This window comes from Ranitomeya variabilis, chromosome 2, assembly GCF_051348905.1.
Source record: "Ranitomeya variabilis isolate aRanVar5 chromosome 2, aRanVar5.hap1, whole genome shotgun sequence".
NCBI lineage: Eukaryota > Metazoa > Chordata > Amphibia > Anura > Dendrobatidae > Ranitomeya > Ranitomeya variabilis.
The window spans coordinates 839,532,045-839,547,512 of record NC_135233.1 but is presented as its reverse complement, the minus strand read 5'-3'; the positions used below and the strand labels follow the sequence as shown (position 1 = coordinate 839,547,512).

At 43.3% G+C, this 15,468-nt stretch overlaps 1 protein-coding gene across 1 annotated transcript in view; it reads left to right on the top strand.

Annotated features, from left to right (window-relative positions):
• PSMD2 (proteasome 26S subunit ubiquitin receptor, non-ATPase 2) overlaps positions 1-15,468 on the top strand; it is a 39,524-nt gene that overhangs the window by 12,097 nt on the left and 11,959 nt on the right. Inside the window, exons 5-14 of the mRNA XM_077290115.1 lie at positions 2,114-2,338; positions 2,667-2,825; positions 5,354-5,498; positions 5,601-5,661; positions 6,679-6,825; positions 6,924-7,030; positions 9,080-9,207; positions 10,282-10,369; positions 10,509-10,671; positions 10,773-10,874. Coding sequence (XP_077146230.1) covers positions 2,114-2,338; positions 2,667-2,825; positions 5,354-5,498; positions 5,601-5,661; positions 6,679-6,825; positions 6,924-7,030; positions 9,080-9,207; positions 10,282-10,369; positions 10,509-10,671; positions 10,773-10,874 — 1,325 coding nt within the window. The remainder of the gene's footprint in view (positions 1-2,113; positions 2,339-2,666; positions 2,826-5,353; positions 5,499-5,600; positions 5,662-6,678; positions 6,826-6,923; positions 7,031-9,079; positions 9,208-10,281; positions 10,370-10,508; positions 10,672-10,772; positions 10,875-15,468) is intronic.

Sequence of the window (15,468 nt, the reverse complement as noted above, 5' to 3'; positions counted from 1 at the left end):
TGCGGGACGAGTTGACGTTTTTATTGGTAACATTTTCGGACACGTGACCGTTTTTGATCACTTTTTATTCCGATTTTTGTGAGGCAGAATGACCAAAAACCTGCTATTCATGAATTTCTTTTGGGAGAGGCGTTTATACCGTTCCGCGTTTGGTAAAATTGATAAAGCAGTTTTATTCTTCAGGTCAGTACGATTACAGCGATACCTCATTTATATCATTTTTTTATGTTTTGGCGCTTTTATACGATAAAAACTATTTTATAGAAAAAATTATTATTTTGGTATCGCTTTATTCTCAGGACTATAACTTTTTTATTTTTTTGCTGATGATGCTATTTGGCGGCTCGTTTTTTGCGGGACAAGATGACGTTTTCAACGGTACCATGATTATTTATATCAGTCTTTTTGATCGCGTGTTATTCCTCTCTTTGTTCGGCGGTATGGTAATAAAGCGTTGTTTTTTGCCTCGTTTTTTTTTTTTTTTCTCTTACGGTGTTTACTGAAGGGGTTAACTAGTGGGGCAGTTTTATAGGTTGGGTCGTTACGGACGCGGCAATACTAAATATGTGTACTTTTATTGTTTTGTTTTTTTAATTTAGATAAAGAAATGTATTTATGGGAATAATATATATATTTTTTATTATTATTTATTTAGGATTTTTTTTTTTTTTTACACATGTGGAAAATTTTTTTTTTTACATTGTCCCAGGGGGGGACATTACAGATCGATGATCTGATAGTGTGCACAGCACTCTGTCAGATCTGCGATCTGCTGTGCAGGGCTGCAGGCTTACCAAGCGTCTGCTCTGAGCAGACACTCGGTAAGCCACCTTTCTCCCTGCAGGACCCGGATGCCGCGGCCATCTTGGATCCGGGACCTGCAGGGAGGAAGAAGGTAGGAGACCCTCGGAGCAACGCGATCACATCGCGTTGCTCCGGGGGTCTCAGGGAAGCCCGCAGGGAGCCCCCTCCCTGCGCGATGCTTCCCTATACCGCCGGTACACTGCGATCATGTTTGATCGCGGTGTGCCGGGGGTTAATGTGCCGGGGGTGGTCCGTGACCGCTCCTGGCACATAGTGCCGGATGTCAGCTGCGATAGGCAGCTGACACCCGGCCGCGATCGGCCTATCCCGTCGGTGGGAATTAAGGCCCACCCCACCTCGACGGGATAGTACGTCAGATGGGATTAAGGGGTTAAACAGTAGCGATTTGATCTAGCTCCAGTCACGCCCAGAATTTGCTTGGTATGGTGTGGGCTCGCCACCTCCATACATCTCCCACGTGACCTGTGACAAAAATGTACGTCACAGGCCGATAAAAGGTTCAAGTCGTCGCCTTTATTGGCGCCTATGTAGTAGGGAATGTAGCAGGGGGAGGTGGTCATGTGAGTGAATGTACAGAATAATATATAACTATCTGTTTAAATGTTGATGGTGTCAGTATGTCCCTCTTAATCCATATGTTGGGGACATTTCATAAGAAGTAGGTTTGGTTGCCGCTTTTTCTTCACTTATTTCTTGCCGTCGTTCTGACGTGTACGTATTGAGAGAGTATTTCCCAACCAGGAGCCCTGGGCCTTCTTGAAGGGGCTGTCCAGTATCAGAACAAAAGTCGCTGCAGTCACTCTGTGCTGAATCTTGACTGTGTAGTTTGTGCTCACTGTCATGATCCCTCTGTGTTCCCCAAGCAGGGCATGTGTGATCTGCATACTTTCCGTCACATGCAGACTAGATTCACCCTGCTTCTCTCGATTCTCTTCTATCTAAAGAAGATTGGTGAGGCTAGTCGGCCTGTGAAGGAAATTATGCAAATTGGATACATGCAGTCATGATTCTGCAAACTTTTCTTCTGAGACTAGACAACCCCTTTAAGTCCCATTTAGAGGTTCCTCAGAAGTGGTATTGCTTTTCAGGGGTTCTCGTGTGGGAATCCATCCAGTATGATTTGAGTTGTTTCTGCACAGAACAGAAGGGTAATACATAGCAGAAAACCCTCCCTCCATGTTACTGACTCCCTAGAATTTGTCTTACTGGAAGGTGAGAAAGCGATCATAGAATAGTGGATATTTCACTGGTGAACTTCAGCTCTTACAATGATCTTTCTTTCTGATAGGCATTTGGCTGGGGAAGTTGCGAAAGAATGGCAAGAAGTGGAGGAATCCGATAAATCCCAGCGGGATACTCTGCTGACTTTGGTGAAGGAGATTGTCCCATACAATATGGCCCACAATGCTGAGCATGAAGCCTGCGACCTGCTCATGGAAATTGAGCAAATGGACATGTTGGAAAAGTACATTGATGATAACGCATATGCTAAAGTTTGCCTCTATCTCACCAGGTGGGTCTCTAATGCCAGCCATGTTAAGAACTTCAACGTTCTTTGAAAAATAAAAATCAGTAATCAAAAAACACCATTTCTCAGATATTGGGCGTCAGGAGGTATTTCAGCCTTGTCAGTTAGCAACACAAAAGTCTTGTCAATTGCCCGAACCTCTGTCTTCATGCTTCTTGGACATCAAAGCAAATCGCTGGGGTGCATTCAAAGATTTCCTTTACACACTTCTTCCCCCTACAGTTTGGAGGAAAACGGCAAAGGGCAGACATTGTGCCTCCTATAACAAAACTGTCTACACATGCGGTTAACAATGTCTTTCTCTTCCATTCAGTTGTGTGAGTTACGTCCCTGAACCTGAGAACTCCTCTCTCTTGCGTTCTGCGCTCTCTCTTTTCCGGAAGTTTGATCGCTATCCAGAGGCGCTGCGACTTGCTCTCATCCTCAATGACATGGAGCTTGTGGAAGACATCTTCACTTCCTGCAAGGATGTGTAAGTATCAGTTACTTAATTTACTGCTTATACTAAATTTATCACTATTTTTCTATATTTTTATTTGATCAGTCTTAGTGAGCTACCTCTCCTCACAGTTGCCTTTAATCTTTTTATATGAATTTCTGATTTCTGTAGCTTATTTGCCAGTCTAAAAATAGGAAAGCAAAATCCTTTAAAACTTGGGAGAGCCCACCGAGGTTTCCAGTTTGAAGGTGGTTCAGGACGCATTTGCTTTTTTTTTTTTTAAAAAAAAAAAATCCTGAAGTGTCTTTTTGTTTGTTTACTTTTACTTGCTTCATTGTTTTGTTTTGCATTTTCCGTTTTTGTGTTTTTTTTTTATTTTGTATTTTTCCCATTCAACAATGAAGAAACTGCTATCGTGTTCTGAAGCAATAATGCAGGGAAAAAGGTCAAAAAAGAAGCCTGGGTGTCTTCTGGGCATACTGTGAGCCTACTCATTGACTTGTATTGTAAAGTATAGACTGTCTTTTTAGTGAAAGAATAGTCAAGTCATTTCTTTTAGCTGCTCACCCCTGCCATTGACTTTTGCAGTAACTCATGACTCATACAGGGAAAATTGACCTCCTGTTTATAGTTTAGAAGGATTCAGCTAGTCCGTTTTTAATCATGTGATGTCATAAATCTAATGGGAAAAAAAGAATTAACTGTGTAGAAAGGCAAAATGAGCAATTGTAAGTACACAGTGCAATATAATATGATGACTGCAGTATATTAAGAGGATAAAAACTTTGATGGGAGGAGGAGGAGGAGTGCTTCTTTAGCAAATTAAGGAATTTCAAGCACCACACACAAACCACCGACACACAGAAAGTCTATCTCGTAGTGGAGATGAGTTGCAGGGCTATATATATTATATTATATTATGATATAAATTATATATTACATTGTGATATATATTCAATTATATTACATTGTGATATATATTCAATTATATTACATTGTGATATATATTCAATTATATTACATTGCCATATATATTCTATTATATTTAGATGGTGGCCTGATTCTAACGCATCGGGTACTCTGGGATATGTATGTAGTTTATTTATGAAGATTTCAGAATAATGCAATGAATGCAAAGGATTCGGCTGGCCAGGCGCGACCAATTAGCGAAGCGTGGTTCAAATCCCGCGCCAATTCGCGGCGGACTGCGCCTGTCGCTGATTGTTCGCGGCCAGCCGCAACCAATCAGTAAAGCCAGGGCCAGCTGCAGGTTTTTGAGGGCCCCGGGTGAAAGAGTGTCACAGCCCACGCAGTATGTAGCACAGCCCACGCAGTATGGTTTATAGCAATGTGGGCACCATATTCCTGTTAAAAAAAGAATTAAAATAAAAAATAGTTTTATACTCGCCTTCCGGCGGCCCCCGGATCAAGCCCAGGCCTTTAGCGATGCTCCTCGCGACGCTCCGTTCCCAGTAATGCCTTGCGGCAATAACCCGTGATGATGTGCGGTCTCGAGAGACTGCTATGTCATCATCTCGCGAAACCGCTACGTCATCACAGGTCGTTGCCGCAATGCATTCTTGGGACCGGAGCGTCGCGAGGAGCGGAAAAGGCTGCCGCGGATGCCTGAAGGTGAGAATATAATGATTTTTTTTTATTATTTTTTTTTTTTATTATTATTATTTTTTAACATTATGTTTTTACTATTGATGCTGCATAGGCAGCATCAATAGTAAAAAGTTGGTCACACAGGGTTAATAGCAGCCTTAATGGACTGCGTTACACCACGTTATGCCGCAGTGTAGCGCAGTCCGTTTAACTGACTGCTAAAACGCTATGTGGCCTCTGACTGGAGGGGACTAGGGAGGGGCCAATTCGCGGCCGGACTGTGCCTGTCGCTGATTGGTCGCGCCCAGCTGGGCGCGACCAATCAGCAAAGCGTGGTTGAAATCCCACACCAATTCGCGGCCGGACTGCGTTTAATCAACTGAATGCGACTAATCACCGAAGCGGTGTTTAAATCCCGCGGCAGTATCGCTGATTGGTCGCAGCCGGCCGCGTAGTATATAGCAGCCACGTAGTATATTGCACAGCGATGTAGTATATTGCACAGCCACATAGTATATTGCACAGCCACGTAGTATATAGCACAGCCCACGTAGTGTATAGCACAGCGACGTAATATATATCAGCCACGTAGTATAGAACACAGCACACGTAGTATATAACAGACAGCCACGTAGTATATAGCAGTCGCGTAATATTTAGCAGCCACGTAGTATATAACTCAGCCCACGTAGTATATAGCACAGCCCACGTAGTACACAGCAGTGTGGGCACCATATCACTGTAAAAAAAAAAGAATTAAAATAAAAAAATAGTTATATACTCGCCTTCCGTCATCCACCGAAGCTGTCCCGCTCCTCGTGATGCGACCCGCAGCTTCCGTTCCCAGGAAAAAGCTAAATATGTCACCCGGATTTAACAAGTTGTATAGCAATTCTTCCATCTATAACAGGTCTCTCTTCTTAGTAAATGTGCACTGTTACTTTTACCTTTAGTGTTATTCAGAAACAGATGGCCTTCATGCTCGGCCGGCACGGAGTCTACCTAAGTCTGAATGAAGATGTTGAAGAATATGAGGATTTAACTGAAATCATGTCCAATGTCCAACTTAATAGCAACTTCCTCGCTCTGGCTCGTGAGGTGAGTAATGGGATTCATCCATAGCTATTTCTCCCACAAGCTTCCTTTTTATTGTAATCTGCTTGTACATCTCCCATCGCTTGTGTAATTTTCCTTCTGTAGCTTGATATTATGGAACCCAAAGTGCCAGATGACATCTACAAAACCCACCTGGAAAATAACCGTAAGTTGTAATAAGTAATTTTTAATTACATTGGTTGCATTGTTTCACAATACAAACTACATACAATATTAAAGGAGATGTTTGATTGGCTGCAGTGATCATGTGACATTTTTTGATCTCTTAATATCAGGCTGATGTCTTTACTATGACTATCCAGTTCAGAATGGCTGTAGAATCCATTTTGAAAGGCTAAACTCGGTCTTTGCCCACCTATCCTGGTTAACTGCTCCTCAGAGTTCACCCTACTGCTGAGATCTCACACTGATCAGTACAAGTTACAGTTATCCTTCAGGCTGGGTGGACGGAGTTTGAGTATACTCGTGAGCTTTCTTTCCTTAGCTGAACTCGTAAAGTGCTCATTTTGAAGGGATTCTGTCAGGAGGAGCAACCTCAAGCCGTGTATATGGGCATATAGGTCATAGAAAGTTGAATAAAATACCTTGATATCTTGATATATTATTCCAGAGAAATCCACCGTTTTCTTAATATGTAAATTAGCTGTTAAGATCTATGGGCCGGACTCTGATTTCTCCAAGAATCTGCCTCCAGAGATAATTGTAAATAAAAGGGGTAATTTCCAGTGTGAGACATATAATGACTGATAGTCTGATCTCCTGATCTACATGTATCACACTGGTAACGCCCTGTTTCATTAAAAATAATCTCTGGAGGCAGATTCTCAGGTTTATCACTGTACGGCCCATAGATCTTAACAGCTCATTCACAGATTAAGAATATGGATTTCTCTGGAATAAGACATTGTATCTCAGATATCAAGGTATCATTTTATAAAACTTTCTATGATCTGTGTGCCTATATAGATGGATTAGAAGGGTTGATCCTACTGACAGATTACCTTTAAGATTAGCCATTCTAGCATGCATTTTCAAAATAAGTGCAACAGCCTCATCAGGTCTGTGAGATCTAATTAACAATGTATGCATATTATACAGTGAATTAGGGTAAGCAGAAAGTGAACACACCATTTATTTATCCCTTTTATAATATATCCATTAGGATTTGGAGGTAGTGGATCTCAGGTAGATTCAGCAAGGATGAATTTGGCTTCCTCCTTTGTGAATGGATTTGTTAATGCAGCCTTTGGGCAAGACAAGCTGCTGACTGATGATGGAAACAAGTGGCTATATAAGAACAAAGATCATGGTAAGAAAGGACTAAGATGCAGGTCCTTGCTGTAACATTCAGCACATTGTGCTGTAAGGATCTCACTGGTCTCCACTTGTGTAATTCTATGTTAATAGGAATGCTGAGTGCAGCTGCTTCTTTGGGAATGATCCTTCTTTGGGATGTGGATGGAGGACTTACGCAGATAGACAAGTATTTATATTCTTCTGAGGACTACATTAAGGTAAAAAGATGCGCTGTGCATTTTTGATTTTGGGTTTATAAGTACAGTTAGAAAAATCATTCATTATGCATACTGTTTAACATTAGGACAGGATTTAGTAGCTGCTACTGCATCCAAACATCCTATCTAAAGGGTTTCCTAAGAACAATGTCCATAGCACTCCTATTCACTTAAAGGGAATCTGTCAGCAGGTTTTTGCTACCTCATCTGAGAGCAGCCTGATGTAGGCAAAGAGAAGCTGAATTCAACAAAATATCACTTAGTTTACTGGGTGCAGCCGTTCTCACACAATCAGAGCTTTTCGATTTAGCAATGAAGCAGGGCTGAGGATGCTAACCCCGCCCACACCACAGCTAACCCCGCCCACACCAGGCTCTCTGTAAAAAGTCCATAGACAGTGAGGTGGTTGGCTGCGGGACTAGTCCAGCAATGTTAATCTTAATGATAAATCCTTCGGTTAGTAAACAAGTGACACATCCTAAATTCTGTGTGCCTCTATCTCATGCTGTCTTCAGATTAGATAGCAAAAACCTGCTAACAGAATCTCTTTAAGTGGCAAAGATTGTACTTCATCGTAGGTTGCATACGCAGAAGGCAGTGGCACTGGGAGCATGTGGGAACACTAGATATTTGAAGAGGTGAATGTAGCATATGTTCTTGTTTTCAGCTTCCTGTACGTTTTTGATGGTGGATCCCCACCTGTAATACTCCCAGTGGGGAGGTGGTTTTAGCTAATCCCATGCTGATGACCTGTGCTGTCTTGGCGGCTTAGCACATAAAAGGCTTAAATGAAGTTAGTCTGGAGGCGTTCAGCTGAAGATGTATCAAATTTGTCAATCAGGCACCCGCTGTTTGATGGGTTTGGTGCATTAGACTTCTTACTGGACAACCCCGTATTAATTGCCCAGATTGCAGCATAAATAAATAAAAAATGTAGCTATCTTCTGGACCAGCGCAGCTTATCTATGCCGTGACCAGTAGTGGACCACAAGGGTCAGAGCGTTGCTAGGTTGGGAAGTGAAATATACTTTTTTTTTTCTCCTTAAATGTAGGACATCGGGCGCTTTCGGGGTTATTCAGTAGCTGACAACCTCTTAAGCCACCTGTTTGGTTTACTGTAAACTCTTTGTTGCAACAAAAAACTAGTGCTCGCCATTAATTTAGCACATTTTATGACTTGCTGTAACATCGCCTATGACCTAAGAATATATCCTGAAATGGTCAGTTTGTTGGAAATGATCTGTTCATTTAACCACCGAACGTGACATATTTACATAGTGTCAAAAATCTGCAGCATCACCAATTGGTGATGAGGCACAACAATATTAAAAGAAGCGCTGTGGAGTTGGTAATTCAGAATCCTCAATTTCCCGGACTCCAACTTTGACTTCCGATTCCCTCATCACTACTGAGCATGTGCATAAAGTGTAGAACAGACTCATGTCAACTAAAAGCCTAGATCAGGAACAGAAGCGACATTTATAGGACATTTTATAACTTTCAGAAATTATGAAAGCATGAACAGCACTGAACTGCTGAACCCAATTCATTATTTAGTTTATGCCTCAGTCTGTCCATTTTATACTGACTCCACCAAAATGGACACGGACTCCCAACCCTGGTTAAAGGGAGTCTGTCTGCCCCCAAAAACTGCACTTTTTAGTATTTTACTCACTGCCTCCATTCAGCAGAAACTGAAGTTTCACCATATGTTAATTGGATTAATCGCTGCGCCCTTGGTGTGGCTAAGAGGCACAGTGCACTGTTTTGCCCCATGGTTTTGCTTGCCTGCGCCTCTCACTGGTGTTGAGGGTGCGAGGTCATGCAAAAAAGTGGTGAATTAAAGCACCGAGCATCTTGGCAATTCCAAGGGTGCACCAAGTAACCCAGCTAATGTTTTGGTAAAACCTTGTAGTTTCTTCAGATTGGGGACAGCGATTGGAACACTGTGCTTAGTTTATGCTGTCAGGCTGGCAGACTCCATTTTAATACATTCTCCCTACAATGTTGTATTTAGTGTCTGACATGAGGCATTTTCCGTCCCTGCAGTCTGGAGCGCTCTTGGCCTGTGGCATTGTGAACTCTGGGGTGAGAAATGAATGTGATCCAGCTTTGGCCCTTCTCTCAGACTATGTCCTCCATAATAGCAACACCATGCGTCTTGGTGCCATTTTTGGGTGAGTGACACAGCATGTATTATGTATTAGCAACTGATTGAGTTTTAGTGGAATTGTGTGTGCCGTGTCTTATAGAAGGCTTAAGTGAGTTATTGGGAATAAGATGAGTTAACCAGCCAGGTTAGAAACTTGTATTCTACCTCTGGGAATCCTAAAATAACGTGGTTCCAGAGTTTGTTCCTTGTTGATGCAGGACTTGCCTAAACATAAGCATGAAAGGTTGTCCAGATGCCCAATGTGTATGTCATTGAAGCGGATACAGTGGGCATAAGGGTCAGAAGGCAGAGCAGTGGCCTCCTGTGCGTTATCTGGATGGTCTATTGGATTAGCTAGTGGCTGATCATGTAAAGGTACCGTCACACTCAGCAACTTTGCAAAGAGAACGACAACTATCCGTGACGTTGCAGCGTCCTGGATAGCGATCTCGTTGTGTTTGACATGCAGCAGCGATCTGGATCCCGCTGTGCCATCGCTGGTCGGAGCTAGAAGTCCAGAACTTTATTTCGTCGCCAGGTCGGCGTGTATCGTCATGTTTGACATCAAAAGCAACGACGCCAGCAACGAGCATAGGGGGCGTCGCAGCGTCTCCTTCTAGCCAGTCGGTACACTCCGGCTGTTTGACATGGAGCTAACAACCAGCGAGAACGAGAAGTCAGTCGCTTTTACGTCACTGGATCTCTCCTGCATCGTTCTGGAGTTGCTGTGTTTGACGTCTCTACAGCGACCTAAACAGCGACGCTCCAGCGATCTAGTTTAGGTCGGCTCGTTGTCTATATCGCCGCAGCGTCGCTGAGTGTGACGGTACCTTAAGTGTGTTGCCAGACTCCTCTGTGTAAAGCCCTTGTGTTAAGGAAAGAAGTTATCAGAGCCCTGTGGAGTAGATTAGAGCCCAGAACTATCTGATCGTATTATGTGACATGGAGATCAAACGTGTACTTTTTGTGTAATCAAAGTGTGACCTTCTCTAGAACCGCCTTTGAGCAGTAGTTACATGGAATATTAGGATGTGGAAATCGCATGCATTTTATATAAGCATATTTTATCCATTTAAAAATTCTTGTTCCTTACTTTCAGGTTAGGACTGGCATACGCTGGCTCCAATCGTGAGGATGTTCTGACACTTCTACTTCCAGTGATGGGGGATTCAAAGTCCAGTATGGAGGTAAGACATTGTGTGACGAGACACCCCTGTCCTCACAGATGATTGCATCTTCGCGTTCTCAGAGGTCGAAGTTGATTTATTTTTCTGGTCTTGTTATGGACATATAAAGACAATTTTGTCATATTTCGATCGGTTTTAGGTGGTTGGAGTAACCGCTCTGGCTTGTGGCATGATTGCGGTGGGATCATGTAATGGGGATGTGACATCCACAATCCTTCAGACTATTATGGAGAAATCTGAGCAGGAACTGAAGGACACATTTGCTCGCTGGCTTCCGCTTGGCTTGGGACTGAACCATCTAGGTGAGCAATAATTTTATTTATGGTCACATTTGTAAAGCTAGGAATGTTGGTTGGGGTGACTGCGACCTGATTCTGAGCGCATTCTCTTGTTTCTCCATTAGGAAAAGGTGAAGCCATCGAGGCAATTCTCGCTGCTTTGGAAGTTGTTTCTGAGCCATTCCGCAGCTTTGCCAATACTCTTGTGGATATCTGTGCGTATGCAGGTAGGTTCAAAGAGTAACTTTTCTGGGCTGTGAAGGTTACCTTTATAAAATCAGTGACAAGTCGTAAGTTATATTGGCGGGGAATCCAGCTACTGAGACTCCCAACAATCAATAAAACAATGGAACAGAATCTCTTAGCTGAGTGCTGTGCCCCTTCAACTTTGGTTGGTTTTGTTTCACTCTCTTCAAATATCCAGTATATGAATTTTTAGATGGTATATGATTTTTCCTACTTACCTGTAGCAATCAATGCCGCTTTCATGTTTTCTCAGCAGTGTATGAAATAAAAGCTAAGCTTTGACTGGTAGCTCTGGGCAGCAAAGACCATCTTCCTGAGACCTTTTTGATAAATGAGGCTGACTCACGCTACTATTACTGCGACGATTACTACTCTACTACTAAGTGGTACTACTAGAGATAAATGTGGACCGATAAAAGCTCTCCCTGCTATCATGGCTGTGGAGTCCTTCATTTTGGTGGAGTTGGTATAAAATGCACCAACTCCTAAAATATATAATCCATTGGGTACCATAGTACAATGCATGATGTGCTGTAAATGTTTTCATAATAATTTGGGAAAGTTATGAAATGTCCTGTCCCTGATCTCGGGATCTCTGCTTTTGGTTGAGATGAATCTGTGCTGTACTTTATGTACATGCTCAGTAGTGAGGCAGCACTGGGGAGTTGTAGTTGAGATCAGTCTGTGCTGCACTTCATGTACATGCTCAGTAGTGAGGCAGTGCTGTGGAGGTGTATTTGAGATGAATCTGTGCTGCACTTTATGTACATGCTCACTAGTGAAGCAGTGCTGTGGAGTTGTAGTTGAGATGAATCTGTGCTGCACTTTATGTACATGCTCAGTAGTGAGGCAGTGCTGTGGAGGTGTAGGTGAAATGAGTCTGTGCTGCACTTCATGTACATGCACTTTATGTACATGCTCAGTAGTGTGGCAGTGCTGGGGAGTCAGTGAGGGAAATTGAGGAGTCTGAGGTTTGGCTTACCAACTCCATAGCCCTGCATGCTATGAAGTTACTGTGAACAAATTATTAATGCTTTTGAAGCCAGACACTGTTAGTCTTCATGGACTTCTCATTCACTCACTGGCTGTATGAATTTGGTTTCAAAAAGCCAACGTTAAACTATGGCTGTGTTCACAGTGCTATGAGAGCCTTCCTGTGAGGGGTTGTCAAATTTGACGGAAGAATTGTTCTAGTTGTGGTTTTCAATAACCTCAACATGTGTGAGTCTTTAAAGGTCCACTGTCACCCCCTCCAGCCGTTATAAACTAAAAGAGCCACCTTGTGCAGCAGTAATGCTGCATTCTAACAAGGTGGCTCTTTTAGTTTTTGGTTCAAGTATTCCCAAAATAAAGCGTTTTGAAACTTATCCAAAATACCTGTCTTTAGCCAGGGAGGCGGGTCCTCACTCCCCAGCTTGAACCGCTACTCTGCCGTCACTCCAATCTTCAGGGGCTTTCGGCGCCGCCCCCTCAGCGCTGTTTACGCTTCAAAACCGGCGCCTGCCTGTGCGGGCAGTGCGGCCACCCACCTTTGGAATCCCAGCCTTGCAGTGTATTATGCACAGTGCGGGGCTGGAAGGCGGGGGACCTGGGGGAGCGTCTGACACACGCAGTGCGCATGCCCAGGAATCCTAGGCCCGCACTGTGCATAATGCATAACACACTGCGGGGCTGGGATTCCAAAGGTGGGTGGCCGCACTGCCCGCACAGGCGCAGTCTGCAAGCCTGGCTGGGACGTCAGACGGCCAGAGCTTACTGCGCCTGCGCAGCACAGTAGTACACAGCGCAGGCGCCGGTTTTGAAGCGTAAACAGCGATGAGGGGGCGGCGCCGAAAGCCCCTGAAGATTGGAGTGATGGCAGAGTAGCGGTTCAAGCTGGGGAGTGAGGACCCGCCTCCCTGGCTAAAGACAGGTATTTTGGATAAGTTTCAAAACACTTTATTTTGGGAATACTTGAACCAAAAACTAAAAGAGCCACCTTGTTAGAATGCAGCATTACTGCTGCACAAGGTGGCTGTTTTAGTTTATAACGGCTGGAGGGGGGTTACAGTGGCCCTTTAAAGGGGTTGTCCTCTATTTTTGTATTAATTCCCCATCAGTGGGGGTGCAACACTCAGCACCCCCACCGAACAACTATTCCCAGTGTCAGTGCTGACCGGGTGTTATCGGATGCGGAGCGTAACAGCAGAGTTCCATCAACTTTATAGTGGCTGCAGCCATGTACTATACTTCACTCCTCTTCAGTTGAATAGGGACAGATGTGCTGTACCCACTATACAGCTGACAGAGCTGTGCTGTGCAGCTATCATCTGGGCACCGCCAGCAATGGGGACAGTTTATCAGTGGGGGTGCCGGGTGTCAGACCACAATGGATCTGATCTTGATCTATCCTGAGGTTATCGATATAAAAGTTGTGGACGATCACTTTAAAGTTGAAGGTGTCTCTTGAAACGTATAGGGTCATATATGAGCGAAGCTATACCCGTTAGTAGTAAAGAGTTCACCCCTTTAATAAACTATAATGGAGAGCTATACTCATGCACAACCATCTTTTCCTCTCTGAAGTTTTGAAGTGAGAGGAATCCCCAATTTCGGGGTGCCAAAGATGGCCAGGAGCCAAAAGGTTTGGCATTGTGAACCGCAGGTTGTGCATCCCAGCATAATGTGCTGACTGTCACCATTAGCTACACGGTTATTGCATTCATTGTATACCGTACATCATTATTTCCTCTGGTGACAGCTGCATATAACTAACGTGTTGTCCTTTCAGTCTGTGAGGCTGTGAATTTGGTGCTGTTTATTTAAAAAAAACAGCTGGCCCCATTATAACAATATTTTAACCCCCGGAGCTTTTTTTGGTTTTCGTTTTTTCGCTCCCCTTCTTCCCAGAGCCATAACTTTTTTATTTTTCTGTCAATATGGCCATGTGAGGGCTTGTTTCTTGTGGGACGAGTTGTAGTTTTGAAAGACACCATTGGTTTTACCATGTTGTGTACTAGAAAACGGGAAAAACTAAATTCCAAGTGCGGTGAAATTGCAAAAAAAAGTGCAATCCCACACTTGTTTTTTGTTTTGCTTTTTTGCTAGGTTCACTAAATACTAAAACTGACCTGCCATTATGATTCTCCAGGTCATTACGAGTTCATAGACACCAAACATGGCTAGGTTTCTTTTTTATCTAAGTGGTGAAAACAAAAAACAAACTTTGTTAAAAAATAAAAAAAGAATTTGCTCCATTTTCCGATACTTGTAGCGTCTCCATTTTTTGTGATCTCGGTTGAGTGAGGGCTTATTTTTTGTGCACCGAGCTGATGTTTTTAATTATACCATTTTGGTGCAGATACGATCTTTTGATCGCCCGTTATTGTTGCGGCGACCAAAAAAAAGGAATTTTGGCTTTTTGACTTATTTTCTCGCTATTCTGTTTAGCAATCAGGTTTATCCTTTTTTTTTTAATCAGGCGATTCTGAACCGGCGATACCAAATATATGTATGTTTGGATTTTCATTTTTGTTTTATTTTGAATGGGGCTAAAGGGTGTGATTTGAACCTTTTTTATATTTTTTTTTTTTTTTAGATTTTTTTTAGATTTTTTAAAAACATTTTTACTTTTGGCATGCTTCAATAAGCCTGATCGGCTCTGCTACATAGAGGCGATGTTCAAATCACCTCTATATACCAGATTTTCTGACTTGCTATGAGTGCCGACCACTGGGTGGCGCTCACAGCAAGCCGGCACTGACAACCATAGTGGTCTCCAGGATACTTCAGGTTGTCATGCCAACACACCGGTGACCCGGGTCACCGGTGTGCGTATTTCCAGCCCAATGGCCGGAAGAGCGATTTTAAATGTTTGACAGCGGCATTTAACTGGTTAATAGCAACGAGTGGATCGCGATTCCACCCGCAGCTATTGCGGGCACATGTCAGCTGTTCAAAAACAGCTGACATGTCCCCGGGACGATGTGGGCTCACCGCAGGAGCCCTCATCAAAGGGAGGGATACTGACATCGGTGTACGCCTGATGTCGGTAAGGGGTTAAGAGATTTCTCGGCACTGAATTGTTAACCTATATAGGTAAAAAAATGATATACTAGGCTATTTATTATAGACTAGATGGTGGCCCGATTCTAACGCATCGGGTATTCTAGAATATGCATGTCCACGTAGTATATTGCCCAGTCACGTAGTATTTAGTATATTGCCCAGCGACGTAGTATATTGGCCAGCGACGTAGTATATTGCTCAGTGCTGTACTATATTGCCCAGTTACGTAGTATATTGCCCAGTTACGTAGTATATTGCCCAGTTACGTAGTATATTGCCCAGTCACGTAGTATATTGCTCAGCGCTGTAGTATATTGCCCAGTTACGTAGTATATTGCCCAGTCATGTAGTATATTGCCAAGCCACGTAGTATATTGCTCAGCGCTGTAGTATATTGCCCAGCGACGTAGTATATTGCCCAGCGACGTAGTATATTGCCCAGTTACGTAGTATATTGCTCAGTGACGTAGTATATTGCCCAGGGACGTAGTATATTGCCCAGGGACGTAGTATATTGCCCAGTGACGT